General features: G+C 41.9%; 1 protein-coding gene across 5 annotated transcripts in view; it reads right to left on the bottom strand.

The window, feature by feature from the left end:
• The window catches only part of Trank1 (tetratricopeptide repeat and ankyrin repeat containing 1), a 90,074-nt gene that overhangs the window by 28,664 nt on the left and 36,478 nt on the right, over nucleotides 1-24,932 (bottom strand). For all 5 annotated transcript variants that reach the window (XM_031343537.1, XM_031343538.1, XM_031343535.1 and 2 more), the window contains exons 8-11: nucleotides 24,889-24,932; nucleotides 21,778-21,948; nucleotides 2,026-2,280; nucleotides 436-612 (exon numbers count right to left, since the gene is read on the bottom strand). In XM_031343537.1, the coding sequence (XP_031199397.1) occupies nucleotides 436-612; nucleotides 2,026-2,280; nucleotides 21,778-21,948; nucleotides 24,889-24,932 (647 nt within the window). The remainder of the gene's footprint in view (nucleotides 1-435; nucleotides 613-2,025; nucleotides 2,281-21,777; nucleotides 21,949-24,888) is intronic.

The raw sequence follows: 24,932 nt of genomic DNA, 5'->3' as shown, positions 1-24,932 counted from the left end.
TTAAATGACAATGTTCTCAACCAAGGTAAATGGCCATGTGGAGGTAGTTTAGTTGTGACAATCAGGAGGGTACACTGGCCACCAGTAGCAGAGGCCATGCACAAGATAGCCCTGTCAACAAATAATTGCTAGCCCAGCAGTCAATGGAACCTCCTAAAAGTACCTGATAGTATTATATCAAGTTCCTTTAAGTCAGAACCCTTGAAAACTGATAAAAATCCATGTTTGTAAGCTACTTACAGCCAACTTTAGGACTTAACACCCCACACACACACACACAATAATATCTGATCATTCACCATGATATGTAATGTCACTAGATCTGGTCAGGAAAAAGGCCTTTTCCAGATTTTTTCTCAGATAAGAAAGCAAAAAAATTAGTTCTAATATCCAGCTTCCTCCTCCAGAAACACACTGCTTAAGAAAGAGGCTTACCATTGATGTCCAGAAAGATGTGGAGTGCTGCATGCAAAGGAGTGTCACCTTCCATGAGAGAAACACTACGGGGGTCTGCACCCTTGGTCAAGAGAAGAAAAGCCAAGTCGAAGTCCTCATGTCTCAGGCACATGAGAAGCGGCCTGTCCTGGCTGTCTTGGAGACCCTCAGGCAATGCTGGAAGGGGAGAAAGAGGCAGACAAGAGAGCATCAGGACCCCAGGAGGAGGCAGACTTTCTACCAATGCAAAGGGCAAGATGCCCATCTGACTTCCAAGATGTTCCCCCCACCTTTCTGAGAAGTAAGGCTTCGCAGGCCCTCAGGGAAAATCCTACTCCTCAAGGATGATGTTCTCTAGTCAGGCTCCACCCATGGCTCCTGTCCTACCTCTAGTCCTACCACAGGATCACACTTCCTACCGTGGAATGAGGACAGGGAACAAGAACAATGGAAATCGTAATGCTCCTAACACCGTCTGCCTGACTTAGTGAGGAGTCAGAGCCTCAGTACACTTCCAAATCTTTGCTTCTCCCCTCCCTGGCACACCTCCTCTCCACTCACCACCTCACCTTCTTTTGAGCTCAGTCCATACTCCCTTTGCACTGCAGCCTCCATAACCTCCACCCGGAGGCAGCCCAGCCCTGTAAATCTGCAGCCCTGCTGTACTAGCACCTGATGCTGGAGATGATCTGTGAGTGTTGGCTAAATCAAAGAATAAAACAGGAATTCCGTCACAGCAGTCATTTCTGAGAGAGCAGCAAACACAAGGAAGAGGCTTAAAGAAGTAACTTGTAGAAGGTACTCCATCTCCCTGTGAGTGGAGTCAACACCTAGAGGCTCTGTGCTAAGTGCAGCAGTGGAAAGCCAAGGACAGGGTGTTACCACTCTCTATGAAGGACTGCAACACAAAGAAGAAAACCACACAGCTAAGGTACTCTTCCAAAAGTCTGTACACACTAGCTCATGTAATGTGTAAAGCTGCTTTAAGAAATACAGACTGTTGTCATTCCCATTTTATAAACGGGTGAGGGTATGACAGCCTGCTCAAAGCCACACACCTACTAGGACAAAAGTGGACAAGTGGGGAATATGGGTAGAAGAGGCTGGTATTTCTGATTTTTTTTTTAAATTAAACCCAATCTAGCACAATGTCCTGCACACTCCAGACACACAGCTAACCAATGCTCTTACTAGAGCATCCAATGTTTCCACCCATGAACTACTTGGTTATTTCTCTACAAACAAGCATCATAAAATCCCAGTCTACTGATTAGGAAAGAATGCCACAAGAGTGGACCAAGGTCCACATGATGCATCCAGGGCAGAAAAATGGCTTAGCCAAAAGCCAAGTGGAATTAACCATTGGGACAGAGCAAAGGCCAAGGAACCTCCACACACATGGCGCTTCCCACATACGAGAAAAACAGGAAAGGACTAGCTGAGATTCACAAGAACTCCTCAAGCCAAAACTCACTTTAACCCTTCACTGTTTCAATGGGAGAAAAAGATGGAAAATGTGCTGGTTTCTTTAACGGAGGGACAGCTGGTCTAGAGTTGAACCTGTCCAAACAAGTCACAGAGCACACTCACCTCCACTGTCAATCAGACGGCTTAGAAGCTGGGTCTTCCTCTGGTCCCAGGAGCTGAGATGGGGAATGACAGTGCAGATGTCTAGATCTGAGAGGTCACAATCCTTGATGAGGCCATTTCTGAGCCGAAGCTGCCCGTTGACTTTGCGGGTGAGCAGCAGAAGTACTTCAGGCCACTTCTGTCTTTCCAGTAAGAATTTGATGAAGGTCGTAGCACAGTCTCGGTTGACATCACAAACCAGGCCAGCAGGAATTTCTTTCAAAAATAAGAATAAACTATACTCCAAAAATGGTTCATATGAGTTCTCTTCCTCACCCAACTACAATCCTATATCTATGCATAATTAAAGGTTTATAAGTCAACCTTTTTAAGTACTGTGGAAATTGTATGAAGGAATAATGGATTCCTTTGGACAAGTTACTTAACCATGAAGAAACATCAAAACAGGCATTGACTCAGGAACTCCAGGGTCAAGACTAAAACACCCAGTAAAGAAGACAGAGTCCAGAATTAAGATGTTTGTAAAGACAGAATGCTTGGTTCAGGGCAAATACTTGAGTTAGGAAAGATCTGCCTTTAATTTTCCATAACATTGAGAGTATATGCTATTCATAAACACTGAATTACAAAGAAATATCATAGAAAAGCTGAAATCCAAGAGGTGTTAGAGATGAGACAGAAGTACCTTAGCCTTCAGTCCCTAACTGTCATGGGACATAAGTATTTTCATCAGATCCTTGATGTCATTATACATAAGCTAATGACTATCCCCTTTCATTACACTGGTGAGTCCTAAGGTTAAAAAAAAATTAAATATGCTTCCTCACTAAGAAGACTGCCAAATTTACTATATAAATTTACTATATAGATGGACCTGGCAAGATGGCCCAGTGAGGAAATGCACTTGCCACCAAACCTTATGATTTGAGTTTGATCTCCAGGACCTACATGGCAGAAGGAATGACTCCTACAAGTTGTCCTGTGACCTCTATATGCAAACTGGTACATGTATCCCCTAACCAATAAAGAATTATAACTTTAAAATTATAAAAAATAAAGAATGCCAGTTGATTTTAATTCATTCCCTTTTTTCTTTTTCTTTTCTTTCCCTGCACCCCCTCTCTTCTTTTTTGGTGCTAGAGATAAAACAAAGGGTACATACATATAGGTACCTATAGATAGGTACTACCACTGAGCCATACTCCTGGCCCTTGTTTGTTTCTTCATTTGTTTGTTTTAAGAATTTTTTTAACTTTTTACTCTTTCTCTCTCTCTCTCTCTCTCTCTCTCTCTCTCTCTCTCTCTCTCTCTCTCTCTCTCTTTCTCTGTGTGTGTGTGTGTGTGTGTGTGTGTGCGCGTGTGTGTCAACACAATCCCACTCATGTCATCATGAACTTCGGGCTAGCTCACCTGCAACCCCCACATCCAGAGCCAGCTCTATTGTGCTGCCCAGGCAAGGAGCAGGTCCTGAAGAAGGTGGGGGCAGGGCTAGCTCTCCTGCTCTCAGGACTGAATGGCAAGGAGTGAGGATGGGGAAAACCGACCCTTTAAAAAAATATATCTTGAGTTGTACAGGCTGAGTTTGAATGCACTGTGTAGTCCAGACAGGGCTCCTCCTGCCTCAGACCCTTAAGCAGCTGGCATTGATTACAGGTATAGACCACTGCTTTTTTGGTTACATTTGAATTTCAAACAAACAAACAGCTTTTTAGTAGAGTTAGTATAATACTGGGGATATATTTACACAGAAAAATTTGTTTATCTGAAATTCAAATAAACTGGGCATTCTGGACTTGGTCTGACGATCATATCACAGAAAGAGCTGGATAAGAATAAGCCACTCCAAAAAAAGTCCCTATGATTTCTCTTCTTCCAACTAGAGCAGATGGCAAAAATGAAGATTACCCAAATAAAATAAACTTGATTTGCACTTGCTGGCTTTTGCTTCCCATCTTTTTCTAAATCTCTAAAATGAATATTCATTTAATACAAGAGAAATTAAAGATAGGTTAGTCTATCATCTTTCTTTAATAAGGATCAGAACAAAGTATAAAGGTAAACTTTTAAAATAGGTCCCAGCAGCCAGGCAGTGGTGGCACATACCTTTAATCCTGATGCCATGCCCGCCCCAGTTGAGTCTGCCTGACAGCAGCCCAGAGGTATATAGTTTCAGAGAAGCTAGCCTAGCCTCCTGGAATTCATTAGTTGGCATCCCTAACTCAGATGTATTCCAGATTAGTCTTTGCGATAGTCAATGTGCTTTCATTCAGGAATAGAGGTGTCCCATGAATTAGCCAAACTAAGATTAAACATTGATTCCTGGCCTCCACAGTGTTCCAACGGTTCTAATTGATACCAAGCTGTTGTTAGCTTGGAATTTTCACAAGGAAGCTGCTTAAATCAGACAGACAGACTCCAAAGTAAGAGAAAGAGATCAGGCATTATTATGTTTACTGTCAACTAAGTAAAAATTAGAATCCTCCTAGCACTCACACACACATAGCAGACTACTTTACATAACTAGAGAGAAGCCAAAGGGCTTTCCTGAAATTGGGAATCTGTCACTAATAGAGTTGCAGCAAAGCACATTCTCAGGAGCTGCTAGAATGGGACCTCCTGGTGTTTGCCTCTGACAGACTCAGAGAATTAGCTTGGGCCTGGCAAGATGGCCCAATGGGTAAGAGCGCCACTGCTCTTCCAAAGAAAGCATTCTCACCTGGCTGCTAAGACCAAAACTGCCTTTGATGTGGCCACTGCCTGGTTTCTGTCAATTCTGCCCTGACTGCTTATCTTACTTCCTTTTGTGTTCAGGATGACTATAAAAGCCTAGTGTGTGTGTGTGTGTGTGTGTGTGTGTGTGTGTGTGCATGTGCAGGGAAGAAGAGGAGCTGTGCTGCGAAGTCGGTGTACTGCGAGGCATTTGACCCTCTACACTCGTGCGCCGCTCCCCCCCTCAGCCAGCCCAGCTCAGCCAAGCACTCTGAGCCCAGGGGGGATGCAGCACTTGTCCAGAAGAGATAGCTGCTGCTTTAGACCCATAGCCGCCTGATTTTTCTTTTTCTTTTGTAAAGACCACAAAAAATGTCTGATGCCTAATTTTAAGAATATACATTCAGATTCTGCACTTCCTTGTATTGTGTCTGTTTCTCGTTCACCGAATTTTTGCCCACTTGGCCAGAACTCTACTTCTCCCACAGATTGAGAGATCTCTGCAACTGTAAGAATTAAGCAAACCGGGAAACCTCATAAAAATACCGGGAAGCCAGGAATGTCCATTAAGCTTAAAGTCAGGGAGCTTCAAAGGGGTTTACTGAACAAACATCCGTCCCCAGGAGATGTTCTAATTGCAGGGAATAATGCTCGGTTCCAGGAAACGTCCCCAGTAAGGAGTGAATCTCTCCCGGGTATGTCTTCCTCATCTGGGGCACAAAGGTCAATGGATTCAAAAGACAATGGGCTCCACCAATGAGAGATAACCAACTCATGCAGTAAATCTATGTTCTGGAAAGGTATAAAGAGTGTATGCTTATGTTCCTCAAGGTTGCCTTTGCCCTGATTGCAGGACAACCCCAGTATACTGGATCATTAAAACCTCTTGCTTATTGCATCGATCTCCATCTCTGTGTCTTTGTGAGTGGGACGACATCCTGAATGTAAGACTCAGCTCTCCGAATCTTACATCATGGTGCATTGGCTGGGAAAGTCTTCCTCACAGGACCAGTGACTGGAGATCAGAGGTACCATGGTTGTTTTCATTTGTGTCTGTTTAAACATCTGTCTGACTTTTTGAATCTGTGACTCCTTTAATCTGTGCGGCCACAAGGAAGTTTGGTTTTGGTTTGCAGTCTCTTGGTGGTTGTTGACCAGAGGTAGTCTTGCAAGGCAGGTAGACGTACCTTGATGTCACAGATGCTCTGGACTCTGTCTGAGAAGTAGGATCTGAAAGGGTCACTTTATCTGGGGGCGGTGGCAAGGAGGTCACTACCGAGTTCCACTTGCCTTGGCAGTTTTGGTATTGTTGTATAACCTGGTTTATCTGGCCCCTGCTGTGTGCAGGAGTAACTAGTTCATCTCAGCGTGGCAGGCATGGCCGAGCAACTCTGTGATCTGGCTTTGATTATATTTGTGTGCAGGAGCACCTGGTATCTCTAACTGGGTGGAAGGGGCTAACTGTGTAGATTGTCTTTCTCTTTATTCAAGGACCTTGATAAGTCAAGCTGTCTGTGTAGTAATTGTTTTTTTTTTGTTTGTTTGGTTGGTTGGTTTTTTTTTTACCTCTGTTTCTTAGTATCTGGTTCTATGTTCTTGGACGTTAGACTGACAACTTCTACCCCCTTGACCAATGAACAGATGTTAAAGCTAAGGCAGCGGCTGCAGTGGTGGCAACAGGCAGGGCGGGTGCTCTCGGAGGCTGGGGCCCGCAGCTGCTGCTGGGCTTGGGTGGGGAGCAGGCTGTGCGCTCTGCCACTGGGTGGTATGGTCCCACCCAGGGCCAGCAGTGGCCGGAGAGGCAGCTGCTTTACAGCCCTCGGCACCACTGGTTCCGGCCAGCACAGGCTCCCTAGCATGAGTGTTACAGCATTTACAGGCCAGCACAGGCTTCTTAGCATGAGTGCTACAGCACGCACGCGTGCACACGCGCGCGCGCACACACACACACACACACACACACCCCATAGCAGCATTCACTGAATCCCAGGGTAGGGAATGGGAAAAGACAGGACACATACGACACAGGACGCCCGCCAGCATGGTCTCCCTAGCACCGAACCACCCTGCCCTGAGTGTTAAAGCCCCCCTGGCAGCAGCATTCACTGAATCCCAGGGCTAAGACAGCAGAGGACTGCCTCCCCACCTGCAACCAGCCACAGCCAGGACACACTTCCATGGAGATGGTGTGCTGCAATCGGCTCCGGATGGCTGGGAAGGCCCAGAGAGAAATGGAGTTTGTGGGTGGATTCATTCTTTATAATTCTTGCTAGTAATCTAAAATTATTACCCTGAGAGTTAAAGTTTATATTTTATTTCTTTTTCCTTTTTTCCTTGGTTGGGTGATGGCCTGGGTGAGGAGACTCAAGTACTCCAAGGTTGGACCACATGACCCAAGCGCACAGCATTGGAACTAAGAGCAGCTCCAAGGCCCCTTGCTGTAGCAAATTGCAGGCCTCTCTGTGAGAGAGAGAACAGTGATAATTGCCCACTTTTAACAGATATTGATTTATATATTACAGAATATACAGCCTTGGTGAATTTCCTCACTAGACATGCTAAACTGGCCTACCTGAACTCCGGACCTCAACCAGATCCAGTCAAAACACAGACATCAGGAGAGTGATAAATCCTGTTTCCTCCCCCACCCCCATGATATCTCAATGCCCATGTTCAGCTTGAAGAAGTTATGAAGAGTCATCGACCCAGTTCCCTGGGTTTTGGGACTAGAGAGGATTATTAATAGGTTGTCTTTCTAGAAAATGTAAAGTGGTCATATTTGGAACAGGGAGGAAATAGCCAGAATTAATTGTATAGAACCTTATGATTGTTACTAAGTTAAAGTCATATGTTCCTTTTTGATACAGAACTTATTTTGATCATAATTTGGAGAAAAGAACCTTCTGATAATATTTACCCTGTACTGAAAATGATTTGGTTGGTGCATAGATAATTTAAACTAGAAGCATTGTGTGACTAGAATTTGATCAGATATTTGAGTATTTCTTTAGATACACAGTTTATTCCCAGAAAGTTTGCTTTAACATTTATATCATTAGTTTTGAGTTTTGTATCCCATGTTTGTAGTAGTAATTGGTAAGAGTCAAGGCTTGTGTTATAAACTGTTTACATCTTAAACTGGTATGCAAGTAATGAGCAAATGCTTTTAAAATGAGAATTTGTTGGTAAGTTAGGTGCACGACAGTGTTCTTATTGACTGAGAGGTATAGCTAATACAGTTCTGTTGTGCATGCTTCAACACCAAAAATGAAGTCTTCTGGATCCACTTAAGAAATTTCTGGTTTCAGTAAGAATTGTCTTCAGGCTTATAAGTAATTCTTTTATTTCCCCTAGTAGTCAGGGCTTAGACCCAGCCCTTCTGTTACTATTATTATAAACAGATCTGAGATGTTTTAGACCTGTAAGTTTAGGGCCAAAGTAATAAATTCATGGCTCTGAGCTTATTGTTAGGATGATTTCGAGATTTTTTTTAAAGTTTTATTGCATTATAATGAGGAAAGTTACATGATTTCAATTTATCTGAATTTGTTAACATTTAAAAGCATATTTTAAGTAAATAGAATTAAACCACATTTTTGTTTTCCTTTTGTACCCCAACTCCTCCCAGAGACCCCCCTTCAATACCTACAATATCTTTTTTGTCATATTCTTTAAAATCTATAAAATATTATAACAATAAAAATGAGTATTATAAAAGTTGTTTGATATAAAACAACAATCAATTTAACAGTCTTATCCAGATGCTTGTCTATGGCAATACTGAAAATATATATGTTTTTCTCAGTATATGTATCTCAAAATAATACATCACTACTAATATTTTCTTAAATGAACATAAATATATAAAATGGTTTTGTTTGTTTGTTTGTTTTGTATTTAGTAGAGTTTAAAATCTTGGCTCTTACTGTGGTAACTTGATACAAGAGTTACAAACATCAAGCAAAGCATTCAGTCTTATTCTTTGTTGTTCTCTTACAAACCCCCTCCCAATTTAATTGTCTACATTTCTTTTGAGTATATAAATACTTTTAAAATATGTAAGCTGTTCTGAAAATGATAGTATAGTGTAAAAACATAAAATAAACAATACTGCAAATAGAGAGGCTGAGATAGGAGAAGCAAGATCTCAAGACCATTATGTTGTACACAGCCAGACACTGTCATGAACAAACAAGCTGAAAGTGTATATGGATTGTATAATATCGGACCTATTTCTCCAGTTGCCAAATTAGAGAGACCATTGGATAACAATCAATAAATTCCTAATTCCTCATATTTTTGGATTTCAATCAATTAGGATATGTTGGTAATATTAATTTTCATATTAAGATATTAAGAAAAAGAAATTGTTATTTCCTGTTGTTTTTGTGGAATTAGATTTGTGTGGATTTGTTGAAAGATTACTTTCCTGCTTCTTCTAGGGTGTAGTTTCACTCCTTATATTGATGTTTTCCATCTATTATCCTTTGTAGGGCTGAATTTGTGGAAAGATACTGTGTAAATTTCGTCTTGTCATGGAATATCTTGTTTTCTCCATCTATGGTAATTGAGAGTTTTGCTGGGTATAGTAGTCTGGGCTGGCATTTGTGTTCTTGTAGGGTCTGTATGACATCTGCCCAGGATCTTCTAGCTTTCATAGTCTCTGGTGAGAAGTCTGGTATAATTCTGATAGGCCTGCCTTTATATGTTACTTGACCTTTTTCCTTTACTGCTTTTAAAATTCTTTCTTTGTTTAGCGCATTTGGTGTTTTGATTAATATGTGATGGGAGGAATTTCTTTTCTGGTCCAGTCTACTTGGAGTTCTATAGGCTTCTTGTATGTTCATGGGCATCTCTTTCTTTAGGTTAGGGGAGTTTTCTTCTATAATTTTGTTGAAGATATTTACTGGCCCATTACCTTGGGAGTCTTCACTCTCTTCTATACCTATTATCCTTAGGTTTGGTCTTCTCATTGCATACTGGATTTCCTGGATATTTTGGGTTAGGAGCTTTTTGCTTTTGCATTTTCTTTGACTGTTGTGTCAATATTTTCTATGGTATCTTCTGCCCCTGAGATTCTCTCTTCTATCTCTTGTATACTGTTGGTGATGCTTGCATCTATGACTCCTGATTTCTTTCCTAGGTTTTGTATCTTCAGGGTTGTCTCTCTTTCTGCTTTCTTTATTGTTTCTATTTTGATTTTTAGATTCTGGATGGTTTTGCTCATTTCCTTCACCTGTTTGATTGTGTTTTCCTGTAGTTCTTTAAGGGATTTTTGTGTTTCCTCTTGAAGGGCTTCTAGCTGTTTACCTGTGTTCTCCTGTATTTCTTTGAGGGTGCTCTTTATGTCTTTCTTCCAGTCTTGTATCATCATCATGAGAAGTGATTTTAGATCTGAATCTTGCTTTTCCAGTGTGATGGTATGTCTAGGACTTGCTATGGGTTCTGATGATGCCAAGTAACCTTGGTTTGTGTTGTTTATTTTCTTACGCTTGCCCACCACCACCACCATCTGGATACCAAGTGCTACCTGCCCTTGCTAAATCTGACTGAAGCCTGACCTTCCTATGATCCTGGTTGTGTCCTCAGAGTCAAGCTGTCTCTGTGATCCTATGATTCTGGGATCCTGTGATCCTGGGCTTGTTAGAGAACCTGGGAGTGCAGCAGCTTTCTCTGGATGTTGTGGGACTGGCTGCAGAACTTACCCTCAAGGTCTGCTCAGGACACCAGGCCAGAGAGACCGGAAGGAACCCGAGCCACTGGGCTGGTGGAGTTCCTGTGTGCCTGGTCCTGTTGTTCCTAGTTACTCCCAGTGTTGGGACAGATGTTGTGTCTTTCTCACCTCTGATCCTGAGAGTGTCAGAGCACCTGGGAGTGGAGCTTCCTCTGGGTGTTGTGGGATTGGCTGCAGAGCTTGTGCCCAAGGTCTACTCAGGACACCAGCCCAGAAAGACTGGAAGGAGTTATATTACTGTAGGAAGTTCATCCTCTAGACCACACCCTCTCGATCCGTGCATTTTTGCTCTTGCCTCTACTCCTGCTAGACTACTTCCCTGGTCGATTTCAGGGGATCTTTTTTCTGGAAAGTCAACCAGGGTCAAAATACTGGGAGAAAGAAGGTGAGCTCAGACCCGAGTTCGCCTGACATAGCTAGCAGGCTTGAACTCCTTCCTCAGTGAGGTCAGACGTCCAAGCCTGCCCAGTGGAGAGGGCGAGGTGTGGCCTGATTTCAAGATTTTAATTAAAAATAACAGAGTTGCCACACAAACTTTGTGTGACGGCAGTATTTGAGGCGAAAACTTCAAGGAAAGTCAGTCTCCTGCCTCCGCATTGTCGCCTGGCACCCCAAACTCAGAGGTAGCCCAGATATGTCCTCATACTTGTGTGCTAGGGGCCCATCAAGATATCATTTCTTAACAGCTAGAAAAAGAAAATTCGGACATTGCTCTCTGACCTTCACCAATGTTCCAATGTCCTAGTCAAACCCTGGCTTGGAATGTTAAGCCATCCAAAGTAATTGCCTCCAGCATTGTGGGTAGGGCATTAAAGCTTACGTAATGGAAGGCTTATCCCAGGGCAAGGTCAAGTAAAATCCTCATTCTCAGTCACATATTGCAGCTGAACCACTCCTAGGAATTAGCAAGAGACAAGTCTCTACTTCCTCAAAAGATTAGCATAGTGGGCGTTTTACCTAAAATGAGCAGGACCTTGAGCCGAGAGAGAGAGAGAGAGAGAGAGAGAGAGAGAGAGAGAGAGAGAGAGAGAGAGAGAGAGAGAGAGAGAGAGACTGCAGCATTCAGCATTCTAGATTCAGCAGTCTGCATTCAGCATTGAGGATTTGAGATTCGAGCCTCTACCCTCCTGGCTGGCACACCAGCAGCCCCCTGGACTCTGGCTGGGCCCATGCGGCCCGAGCGTGCTCGGAGCCCAGGGGTGCTGCACCAGTCCAGAGGAGATGGCTGCTGCTTTAGACTTAGTGTGTTTTAGATGGCCTCAGACATACCTCGACTACTGAGCTGCCAGATTTTTCATTTCTTTCTTTTGCAATGATTGTAAAAGCTTCATGTCATTTTTAAGAAATACACTCAGATCCCACACTACTTGTGTTGAGTCTATTTGTCAAAACCGAATCCCGTGCACACCTGGCCAGAACCCATCGTCCTGCAGAACAAGGGACCCCGTAAGAAACCCCAGTCCATGGCAGAGAGTAGTTCACAAACAATAGTCCAGACCACTTTACATAGATAGTTGTTTTTCAAAAACATCAGAAATCCAAAGAATGTGACATTTAATATTATTTATTCATTTGGCTAGAGACTTGTCTGTTCCTGACAGCACCCCTTTCTCAGACTCAAAGAAGAAATTGAGCATCATTAGAGTTACTCCAATTGTGGTGAGACAGCCACTAGGCAAAAGTTGCCTCTTCATCTACAGAAAATACTGTCCAAAAAGAACACACAGGCCTAGGACAGCTTATATCTGTCGAGACAGAGTAGGCAAGTCCTTAATATTCCTGTTTCTCTTGTCTATCAGACATTCATGTGCCAGAAGGCTGAAGACCGATGCTCCAATGTTTTTGAAGTAAGGACTGTCCAGGTATCCAGCAGTCTCTATCAATTGACAAAATTTTTGGAAGCTGTGTTAGGCTTCTCATATATTATCTATTATTCAGTCATCCCTGAATTTCTGATGGAGTTGAAAGACTACAAAAGTTAGAAGGGATGCAAGACAAGTCGTTAAGGGAACTAGTGGAGGTAGCTGAGAAAGTGTTTTATAACAGAAAAACGGAGAAAGAAAAAGGATGTTGCAGAAGGACTGTGAATGTGGAGAAGGCATAGTAAAGGAGAGAACTTTAGAAGAGAGGAGACAGAAAGAATAAGAGGCTAGAGAGCTGAAGAAAGATAAGAAACAGGAAAGAAAAGAATCTAGGGAGCCTCAAAAGCCTAGTAACATAGTACCTGGCAACAGAAGAGAATACCTTGCTAAAGACCAGTGTGTGTACTGCAAGAATAAAGAGCATTGGGTGAGAGAATGCCCCAAAGGCCAACGATAAAGACCTGTTATTCTTTAAAGAGAGAGGCTTGTGTGCTGCACTAAGAGAAAAATGTTGTTTTTACATAGACCACTCAGGAAGAGTCAAGGACAATTTAGCTAAGATTAGAGAGAGTTTAAAACAAAGAAAAAGAGAAAGAGCTCAAGGCAAAAGAGGTTTGAAACCAGGTTCAATTCCTTCCCTTGGTTCACTACTTTGGTCTCTACACTTCTAGGACCGCTGATCATACTCCTATTATTGCTTACTTTTGGCCCCTGCATTTGAAGTCGTTTGGTTCATTAGATAGTGTTTCAGTACAGTACAGATTATGATGTTGAGGCAGCGATATCAGGAAGGAACTAAGATGAGATACAGCAGTATAATGCATAATCTCAGGATTGAGATATACCCAAGAAAGAGGGGGAAATGTAACAATTGAGCAAACAGGAACATCTCATAAAAATACTGGGTAGCCAGGAATGTCCATTAAGCTTAAAGTCAGGGAGCTTCAAAAGGGTTTACTGAACAAACATCCGTCCCCAGGAGATGTTCTAATTGCAGAGAATAATGTTCGGTTCCAGGAAACGTCCCCAGTAGGGAGTGAATCTCTCCCAGGTATGTCTTCCTCATCTGGGGCACAAAGGTCAATGGACTCAAAAGACAATGGGCTCCACCAATGCAAGATAACCAACTCATGCTGTAAACCTATGTTCTGGAAGGGTATAAAGAGTGTATGCTTATGTTCCTCAAGGTCGCCTTTGCCTCATTGCAGGACGACCCCAGTATACTGGATCATTAAAACCTCTTGCTTATTGCATTGATCTCCATCTCTATGTCTTTGTGAGTGGGACGACATCCTGGACATAAGCCTCAGCTCTCCAAATCTTACACAACAATCCCAGACCATGGCATCCCAGCACTTGGGAGGCAGAGGCAGGCAGACTTCTGAGTTTGAGGCCAGCCTGGTCTGCAGAGTGAGTTCCAGGACAGTTAGGGCTACGCAGAGAAACCCTGTCTCAAAAAAACAAAAAACAAAAAACAAAAAAATAGATCCCAGCAGTTCTGCCCTTTGGAATCTACTCATGTCTTCTGGTAGCAGCATACTCCCTGCAGAGGGTGAAGGAGTTAGGCCTGAGTCAGTCAAGACTTTCATCCTGATCAGAGTTACTGGTTCCACTGGCAAGATCAAAATTGAAGTCTGGGGGGCAGGATATTCAAATGGTTTCAAGAGGGATACAGGTACACAGATCCACATATGCTGATAGGTCAGGGGTTAGAGACCTGGATCTGGTGCCACTAAATCTAAGATGAAAACTGGCCAGAGGAGAGGCTAGGTTGAAGATGAAAGAAAATGGGTCCAGGTGATGATGAAGCCAATTGTGACATTTCCGAGATATAAGTCAAAAATATTTTTAAAAACAATTTAAGCCAATTTGAATTGAGGAAGAGATAGAGCTAGCCAGAGGGGTACAGCAGCACACACAGTCCTCAGAAAAGTAAGGCGGACTGGGTCACAGATGATGAATGCAAAGGACTTTCAAAAAGGAACATCTCCACCTGTAGCCTTTGGATGAATTGTTGCCAGACTCCAATAATTTAAGATTTGCTTTTACAACTTTGAGTAATTGTAGTGACATTTTTGAGAATTCTGGAATTTTGATTTCTTTTTAAAACACAGAAATATTATAAGAAAGTGTTTTTGTTTTACTCCCAAGTGTGGGGATTTGGGGCTATTTTGAACTAGTTAAAGCAGGCATGACTTGCCTAGTGCTCCAGCAGAGGCATGGTAACAGCTACAGAGAGTTTTCTGTGATTGTGTGACGTGGAATTCTAGGAACTTTTCAGAGGGTATATAAATGCTAGAGCAGCAATAGGCAGGGTTGATGATTGTTGGTTGTTCAGGGTGGGGCTTGTTTGAGGTTTGTTAGTGGTTGTGCTCAAAGAAGAAACAAAAGGAAAGAAATTAGATTCAGAGGCCTCTATCTCTCTTTCCCCTCTATCCTTCTTTCTCTCCTATCTAATGATAGGTGGTGAAACTGGAATAAAGGATGGGAAAAAGAAAAACCCACAAAGTAGCAAAGACCAGCTACAAGTAAGCTTACATGAGGACAAGTCAGTTCATAATTAGACCTAAAGACTCCCTCAATGTGATTTGCCCAAAATCTAAAAGACCTCAAATGAGGTAGTCCCATCCTAGAGTCTGGGGTGTGCCATTTATCCTTGATCTATAAATATCTAAAACTTGGCTGCCATTATATATAGCCCAACTTACTTAGCCTCACCCTGACAGCTACTGGGCATGGGCACTCTAGTGAGGGAAGAGGGCTGGTCACATTATACAGTCAGCTCCTGGATGAGGCAAAGGAGGAGGGGCAGGGTGACAGTACCAGAAACAACCAGTTAGTCCAAGCTCACACATCTGACTAATGGTAGAGCCAAGTCCAATACAAAGCTTCAGCTATAACTGTGATATGTGACATACCCTGAAAAGCAGTTGGGATTTTTCTAGCCATCCTTTCTTGAATTCTCAGTAAAATTTACACATTTCACCCTTAAGAAGCTGATTCAGGGATTGAGTTCAGGGTCTTACACTTGTTAGGTAGGCATTCCACAACTAAGCTACATCTTTAGTCCCGATTTTTTTTTTTTTTTTTTTTTTTTTTTTTGGAGACAGAGTCTCATTGTCCATCCCTGGCTGATCTATAACTTACTATATAGATCAGGCTGGTGTCAAATTCACAAAAATCAGCCTGTCTCTGCTTCCTGAATACTGAGGTCAAAGGCATGTGCCACTCCAAATAAGTACATCTGCTCATCAATAGCCTAAAGTTCCCACCTACTACCTATTCCAAAGGGTGGGATTCCTCTCTTGTTCCTGAAATTGAGACTCACCCCCAACCACCAAGACCTAAGGGTTTTAAAGGGTTTCAAATGTACACCTAAGAAAAAATTTCTTTCTCCCAATCGTACTTAACTTTATTCTCTACCTATAATGTGTGTGTGTGTGTGTGTGTGTGTGTGTGTCTATATGTGTGTTTTAGCATCTTGTCAAGTCCAGGTGTTTACTACAATCCAGGACAGCTGCAGAGAACCAACTCCCAGATGCTCCAGCCCCTGCTCTCACAGACACAGATGCTTCTACTGGACCTGCCCCTTCCTACCCACAGATGGTCCACAGATCCTGGACAGCAAGGAAACAACCAACTCTCCTAAGACTGGGCCAACATACCCATACCCATTTTCCTAGGTTTCCTAAAGACATGTCGCCCCAAAGTCAGCAGGAAGTAGCTAAAGACCATGAAGGCCATATTCCTGCTCCACCATCACCTCTTTCTAATTTTTCTTTTTTAATTAAAACGGAGGAGTGTTAGCATTTTGTCTAGGCTCCGCCCCACAGTTACCTGGCAACAGCCAGGCTTGCCTAACTCACTATAAAAGGGGCTGCTTGCCCCCTCCTCTCTCTCTTGCCTTCTTGCTACTGCTCTCCCCTCTACCTATTACCCCCTCCATGCGCTCATGGCCAGCCTCTACTCCTCTCTCCCCACCCCTGCCTTTTTCTGTCTCTACTACCCTCTCAACTCCTCTCCCCATGCCCTGAATAAACTCTATTGTATGCCTCAGCATGGTCCACAGAGGCACCCTCTTCCCCCACACCTGACTACACATCCACCAAACATATTCTTTCTCCTTATCTTTTTTATAAAACACAACACAGAACCCAATTTTTTAAATGCTAAACTTTAACTATTTAGAACCTAAAACCTTCCATAATTAGCTAAGGTTTATCATCTAAAGTTCTTTTAGGATAGTTTCCTGATTTTCTCAGAAAGAAAAAAAGAAGCATTCAATTTTACAATAGCCTAAACAACCTCAGCCAATATCTACAAAGAGACAAATGACTGAGGCATACAAAAGTTATTACAGCACAAGCTTTTATTACTGGCACTACAAAAACTTTAAGGAAGATGAGCAAACCAGCTTTTATGACCCCAAAGTCAAAGTGAAGGCACGTCAATGTCAGGGGCTCACAGAATGCTTAAGAGATCAGGCAGAGTTATACTATCTGCTATGACTTCTCCACACACTTGGATCCCATTTTAACAAATAAAGTCAAAACAACAGAACCATATATAAGCCAACTTCTGTGATAAATACCCATAGACTCCTAATCATAAAGCCTCAGGTGTGAGGCAGCAGGAGGTGTGAGCCACCATATCACATACTACACAGCAACATTTTGTCAAAGGTCCCACACCACCTGCCTTAAAGCCCATGCTAAGAAAGAAAATATGCATGGTGTTATGGAGACTGACTAGTACTACTAGATCTGCCTCTTACCTGCATCCTAAAACCTACAACTACACTGAGAACCAACAGTTTCCTACCAGGCTGATGGAAGTCTGCCACTTCTCCCTGAACAGTACCTTTAAAAAGCCTTTCAGAAAGATCATTCTTCCCACGGGAAAATTAGTTTAGCATTAAAGTCACATGAAAATAAACAGGGAAGAAGAAACAAACCCATGATTGCAGGATACAGACTAGTTAAGACGGCAGCTGCCAACTGGAAAACCTCCAGCTTGTGAGGTGGGAGTCATAAAATATTATAAACAACACAGAAGGCTTAAAAGGGCCATTCTAAATGTGAGAAATGGTGTTCCTGAGTAAAGGCTGCAGGTGTCTTTTTATTATGTAAGTTTTCTGTTCCTTCTTTCAAAAATTCCACAAGCTTAATATGAAATAAAAGAAACATCAGGAAACAATATTGCTTGTATGCTGTAATCAAAGATTTTTTTTTAAAAAGATGACTATTCGCTGAAATATAAGCAAGAAAGGCAAAAATGAAAATACATCAAAATATAATTAACAACAGATTGGCATTGGTACATAAAACTCCATTTTTTACAAATTTTCTACAGTGATCATATTTAGTAAATAAAAATAAAAATATTTGAAATCAAAGTTAAAGGCAACTTCTGAAGCTGCAATAGAGTTCAGAATTTGTCAAAAATAAACACAAATCATTTCAAAAAGAGACCAGTTTTACTCAAGGTATAAAAGACAAAACTAGTAAGTTTTATTACACACAGTTGGCCCAAGCTAACATATCAATCCCAATTTATAAAAGAAAAACAAATGCCTACACTTAGAATAAAAGACTAAATGATCAGTTCACAGACACATTAAGTTTTCCTGGTAGGTGAATCCATGGGAAATCAGTATTTGCTTTCCTACATTTCATGCATTTTCTTTAAAATACTACTTTACAAAAATATAACTGACATCCTAGATCCACAGCCTGAGGCCTCACTCACTGACAAGAGCACTCGCCCTCCTAGCAGAAAGCAGCCAGCTCCTTGTCAGAGCTGGATCCAAGCTCATTAGGCAAAGCCTCAGGGGTGGGAGGAGACCACAGGCAGCATCGGATAAAGTCTCCATCTTGTTCCCAGTCCTAAGGAAAGGCCTAGCAGCAGCAACCGGAGCACATGGACATGATGCCATCTGGTGGTGGCCACCAAGAGCTTGTCAAAGACAATTTTATAATCTTGACTCAAAATAGCATTCTCTGGAGATTGGTGAGAAATGCAGGATCTAGTGTCCCTCTTAACTTCCCAAATCAAAATTTGCATGCACATGTGCATATAAACATTGAGAAATATCTGGTCTTGAGAACAGTAGAAATATTTAGCAAAATCATGTTTCTCACTTGTTGCCAAAGACCACACTAGACAAAGAGATCAGTGCCACCAGCAGTAAATGGTGTCCACAACTTCCAGAAACAGTAAATGGAGAAAGCACTGTCAGGCCTATTCTGTAAGCTTGTTCATTCATCCAGGTGCAAAGACAACAAACCCTGTCCTTCCAGTGCTGAGCTCAGGACCACGTGTATAAAACCACATGTGCAGAAACTCATCAGACCACACATCAGACTGAGCAAGATGAATTCATGAACAACCACAGGGCAGATTCTCCACAAACCAGTACTTTTATTTGTCCTCTCAATTGATGACAATGAGGAGGTAGAGCCCACACAAGTAAAGTTAGATTCATCTTCATGCCAGTACCCCAACACCCTTTTCCTTGGGTTCTTCATCTTCTCAACTCCTGCTTGGATAGAAAGGCCTCTTGAAGGGCTAAAATTTAAAGGAAGGCAGATACAGTGACCACTAGCTTACTTATACAAAGGCTAACTAAATAAAGGTGGTCTCAGGGTTAGGGTGTACCTTACAGGTAGAACACTACTTAGCAAGGGCAAGGCCCTGGGTTCCAACCCCAGCATCATCAAAAATAAATAAAGCCTGACTCAGATAGGATGCTTTTAGGGTTAGATGATGTTAGAAAGCTCCATTAAAAAACATATTTGAGCTATTCTAAGAATTAATAATATTTTGTAAACAAGTCAGCCACTTCGATCTCCCAACAGTCCTTTTAGTTATCCTAAAACTTCAAAATTCACAGGTAAAGTAACCTCTTTGGTTACTTTAGATTTCTAAAATTGTGAAGGCCATTCTGAAACTAAGATTATATAAACAAGCTATCAGAAAGCATGTCACAATTCTACCCTACAAGGGGAGAAAAATCTCATTTTCTTAAAACATGAATACATTTAAAAACAAAACCTGGTATATCACAGTGTGAAGTGTGAACATCCGTGGGGTAGGAAGGAGAGTTGAGAGTCCACAAATATGTTTCCCTCTTCTAATTATCATGGCCTCAAGAAAACAACAGAAGGAACTTTAAATTAGTATGTAAAAGTTAAAACAATCTCCCCAACAAAAAAAGTTTGCCTTATGGAAGCTGAAAAGCTAGCCCAGGGGTTAAAAATACTTATTGCTCTCCAAGAGTACCCAGGTTTGATTCCCATCTCAAACACATCGGTTCAGTCGCTGTAACTCCAATTCAAGGGGATCTGACACCCTTGTCTCGACTCTTGGGGCACTACATATACACAGTGCACTTAGACCCCTGTAGGTAAAACACTCACACCCATAAAACAAAATGATAAATAAATCTTTCAAAAAACTCTTGTCAAACTGCCAATTCCAATAATCCTGAGATGAGATGACATCAGACTGTCTCCCACGGTGGCCTTCATTTACCCATTCAAGGGAATGGGTCTTTCTGAGGAATTTAAATACCTCCAGGATACAAACAGTAACCATTTCATCTAGTCTTTCCTTTACAAATGTAAGTGACAGAAGAATGAGGAGCTAGTTAAAGGAAAACAAGAGCATCAGGGAGAAGCAGGAAAAGAACCAGCAAAACCTCAAAAGTAACAAAAATAATTCCTGGAGGGGAGACATCCTTAAATGTAATCCAAGAGATAGGCAGATGGAAACAATGAACCTCTGCAGTAAGAAGCATGCTGGAGAGAAGGCTCAACGTCGAAAGCACTGGCTGCCCAGCTAGAGATCCTGGGTGCAATCCCAGCACCCACACAGCCGCTCACAACCATCTGTAACTCTAGTTTCTATGGATCTAATACTCTCTTCTGGCCTCTGAGGGCAGCAGGCACACTGTGGTGCAATGATATGCATGCATGCATGCAAAACAGTCAAATGCATAAAATAAAATTTCTCAAGAAAAAAAAGAAATATCAAAACAAGAAAGAACTCCTAGAAATTAAAATCATAGTTTTCCAAAACTTAAATTGTAGCAGTAAACAATGGGAATTATAAAAAGAAAAGCTGAAGACCAAATTAAATATATGTATGTGAGAAGAAAGTAAATAAACATACAAACGGCAAATGTAGCCAATGAGTCAGTAGTAGAAAAAGGTTTGGGGGGGTAGATAAAATGATAGGAAATATTTTCCATGAGCTAGGAAAGACAGATTAGATTAAAAGGAACTAGCAAGTCCCACAAAAGAATAACTAAAGACCTCCATCCTGATATATTCCAAGGAAATTTCAGAACTCAAGACCACAGAACGCTCTAGAAAAAGAAATAAAATGACTAACATCAGACTTCTGATCAGAGGCAACGGAGGCTAGAAGGAAATTAAATTATTTTTTCAAAGTTGTCACACAATTTTATAGAATATCGTCTAAACTAAAGATACAATGGATTCACAAATATGCCAGAAAAGGCTGCCACTAAATGACGGCAGGTTACTGATGGCTAATTACAGAGCTGATAAAGACAGGGTGGGGCAAGGGCAACTATAACAGGATAATTATATCCAAATTAATAATCACTATGAAGATAAAGATATTTTCAAATACTCCATAACTTTACTATTCATGCTTCCTCCCTGAAAAACCTACTCGAGTAGGAATTCTTGCAAATCAAGAAAGATATAGGTAACAGGAGGTATAAAAGTCATGCATAAGTCCAGGTGCTACAAGAAGCACAGTTCATCTGCATTTATTAAACAGCACTGCTTAGAAAGAATCACAAGACAGCTGGTGATTCATTTCTATGGGCCCAGCCATGAGGCTATGGTAAGAAGAGTAATATTTAAAACAATCACAATACCATGAAAATGCCACCCACTGGTTTCTGATTTTAGAATCAGCCCATAGTTGAAGCAGGAAACATTTAAAGAATTAACGATAGAAGGCAAATGACACAAATGGCATTACCACACAAGCCCAGCTGTGACACTGGTACAACCTTCCACTCTGTCTTACACAGCAGTCTCCCCAAATCAACAGTCAAAAAATAGAGATATAAGTATATTTTGAATTGTTAGCAGGGACTATTTCTGAGAACTAGGCTTAATTTTGGTTACCTCCTATTCTATACAGTTTTCCCATGTGCATGCATTGTGGAGGTGGGGGTCACCCACACTGTTCAAATGTAGAAATGTTCCAAGATCATCACAGATGCTCTCTATAAGAGTTATCTCATTCTGTCTTTACAAAAACACAAACACATTTTCTGAACACTCGAGGAGAGAAGTTTCACTTCCACCTACACATCCGAAGAAAAGATAAATCGATTTACATCTAATATCACAGAATCAGTTTCCCAGCACCTCCCCACAAAAAGTTAATTCATTGGAGCTGTACCTGATAGGCCCTTAGAACTGGAAGCCAGCTTTTCCAGGTGACTGTTGATTTTGTCAATAGCTCTGAAGTTCTTGTTCCTCTTCAGAACATCCACAACAGACCGAGCATGTCCATCTAGCAGAGTAGGGTCTGCTCCAAAGCTCAGGAGCATTTGCACATCTTCAGTTTGTCCTAGGGCAGACCAAATTGAGAAATGGGAATGCTCATTTCTCCTTCTATAAGGAGAAGTCCCCATGAGTGCTCAAGGGACTGGGGTCCCTCTTATTTAAGCAGCCTAAACTGACAGCCTTGTGCAGTCTAACCAACTCCCCCAAAGCAAGGAGTCCTGGTGTGGAGTGGGAAGGACAATAGCTTTTAAGAGGTTTAGAAGTATGCTCGTCTCTACCTTTCTCCCCTCTCCTTGGCAACAAGCAAAGAGAGGGGGAATCTGGTTACTAGGCAACAGTTACAGCTGTAAGGATAAGAGCAAGCTGTGACTTCAGATTTCCTCATTCCCCTGGAGAGGAAGCAGAATATTGTTCCAGAAAAAAATACATATATTTATGAAATATAAAAATAAATATGAACATACACACACATACATACACACACACACACACACACACACACACACACACACACACACCTATCTGTCTGGTGACAGAATGAAAAGGGAGCAATTGCTTTGGCATCAGGGTTTTGTTGTCATTGTTACGCTGCCTAGCCCCAGCCTTCCAGCTGTTAGCTCCATTTGTACTCGGCTGTGCCTCTCTGGCATCAGCGTGTCTCAGTGATCATAGATCTGACTATTTTAAGATTGGAACAGGTATGTCCCTGGGGTGCACAGGACTTACACAGGTACAAAGAATCAAATCAATTCTAACCTTCAACTCCTCTGTGTAATACTTCCTACCACTCACTGTCTGATAAGGCATCTATGCCAACTATTAGGCTGCTCCCTGTGCTATCCTCCACCATCTCTGTACTCACAGCTGCCTCCCTCACTATACAAAAAAAAAAAAAAAAATTAAATTAAAAACTTATACTTCCTATTCACTGAGATCTTACTGTGGTAGGCACAATACTAAGCCCTAAGATTCCTAACCCATGATGTCTGTATACTCTGTCATATATTAATCTAGGTGCTGCTGTAATGAGACTCTGCAAGTCCCCAGTCAGCTAACCTTAAGATAAGACTATTCAGTTGGGCCTGACCTAGTTATATGAGTGTCAAATGCCAAGATTCTAGAGATCAGAGAAGAAAACCAATCATCAAAGAAACAAAGATGAGAGGGAGAGGATGCGGAAAGTTCTTCTCTGCTGGTTTGGAAGGTAGCAAGTGCCACAGAGTAACTAGGTATGGCTCGCTCAGAGTGCCTTCTGGCAGAAATTCAGAAAGGAAGTTTAAACCTTGGCCTAGTATCTTAGATTCTGCCCCACCAAATATGCCTGAAAGCAGCCCTAGAAACCAAAACAGCCAAAGCCAACACTTTAAATTCAGCCTTTCCAAAAACTCAGCAGAAGGCCCAGTTACATCATGCCATACTACTGATCTACAGAACTGTGAACTTAAAGAAGAGTGTCAGACAGAGGAGTGTCGTTGTAAGCCACACTGACAGCCAGAGGGAGTGTCCTTGTAAGCCACACTGACGGCCAGAGGGAGTGTCCTTGTAAGCCACACTGACGGCACGTGGTTACACAGCACAGGAAACTCACACAATTATAGCTTAAAAAAGAAGGAGGTAAAAGCTTCTCATCTGAGGGTATCAAATGGACCATGAAAACTAAGCAGTGCTTGTCTTCAAAAGCATTGCATGAGCCAGCAAGATGACTCAGCAGGTAAGGTACTTGCCACTAAGGCTGACAACCTTAGCTCAACCCCAAGTCCATGTGGTGGAAGAAATAGAATCAACTCCCAAAAGTTGTCATCTATTTACATACACAACACACACAATGGGGGCTGGTGAGATGGCTCAGTGGGTAAGAGCACTGACTGCTCTTCCGAAGGTCATGAGTTCAAATCCCACCAACCACATGGTGGCTCACAACCATCTGTAATGAGATCTGACACCCTCTTCTGGTACACCTGAAGACAGCTAAAGTGTACTTATAATAAATACATAATAAATAAATCTTTAAAAAAAACACATACACAAACACACACACACACACTAATTAGAAATTTAACATATATACATGGTGCTTGCTTTTAATAAATAAATAAATAAATAAATAGGTCTCTCTTTCCAGTGTGGCTTGCTGTCAGAAGATTCCAGACCAGCTTAAATCACAAGTCTGCTCAGGTGACACCTAAGCCGTATGTGAGCACCACTACTCCTGTCACCTTCACTCCAGTGCCTGAGGCTCCAATACCACTGAAATTGTGAGGGAAATGTCCTGTGTTTGTTTTGGGACAGAGTATTGCTATAGAGCAGACTGGCCTCAAATTCAAAGATATCCACCTGCCTCTGTCTCCCCAGTGCTAGGATTAAATGTAGGTGCCAACACACGTGATGCAAAAAATAAAAATAAAAAAATATATATAAGCAACAGAAAACAAAAGCAAATAGTGATGGGTCTGAGTTTGAGGGGAGGGGGAAAGTAAGTGTCATCAAAAAGCTCTATGGGAGCGAGCAGCTTTCCTCCTTCAGTGTTACCATGGTTCTTTCATGTGGCCAGTATAGCACCATGTGTGACAGGCTGTAATTCCCATGTTAGGTTCTAAGGAGACCATGTCATTTGCCTGGTTTACAGTTTATCTCAGGCAGCCCACACAGATTTGGCTAAATAATAATAATAATAATAATAATAATAATAATAATAATAATAATAATAATAATAATAATAGATAATGGCACTTTGTAGCATATGGTAAAGGTTGAGTATGGGGCAGGGAGGGATGTAGCCAGAAGCCTATGTTCTTGAGTCATTAACCCCCAGAAACCACTGAAAGCCCACAGAGCACAGGCACCAGTGGTTCTCCTCTCACCCACCTCCTTCCTGCTTACAGCCTGTTCCCCCAAACATATTTAATTCAAGGGAAAGTTTGGTCCTCTGAGCCAGCCATGTGTAGGTTTTCTGATCTCCGCAGTCACTGGCCCACAACACACGCCTCTCAGTGCCCCTACTCACGCTTTATGGTGTACCCTGGGGAGCGGGCAGCAGTAACATGCAGG

Source organism: Mastomys coucha, unplaced genomic scaffold (genome assembly GCF_008632895.1).
Source record: "Mastomys coucha isolate ucsf_1 unplaced genomic scaffold, UCSF_Mcou_1 pScaffold23, whole genome shotgun sequence".
NCBI classification, from domain to species: domain Eukaryota; kingdom Metazoa; phylum Chordata; class Mammalia; order Rodentia; family Muridae; genus Mastomys; species Mastomys coucha.
The sequence above is the reverse complement of the archived record's forward strand: the minus strand, read 5'-3'. Positions and strand labels throughout refer to the sequence as shown.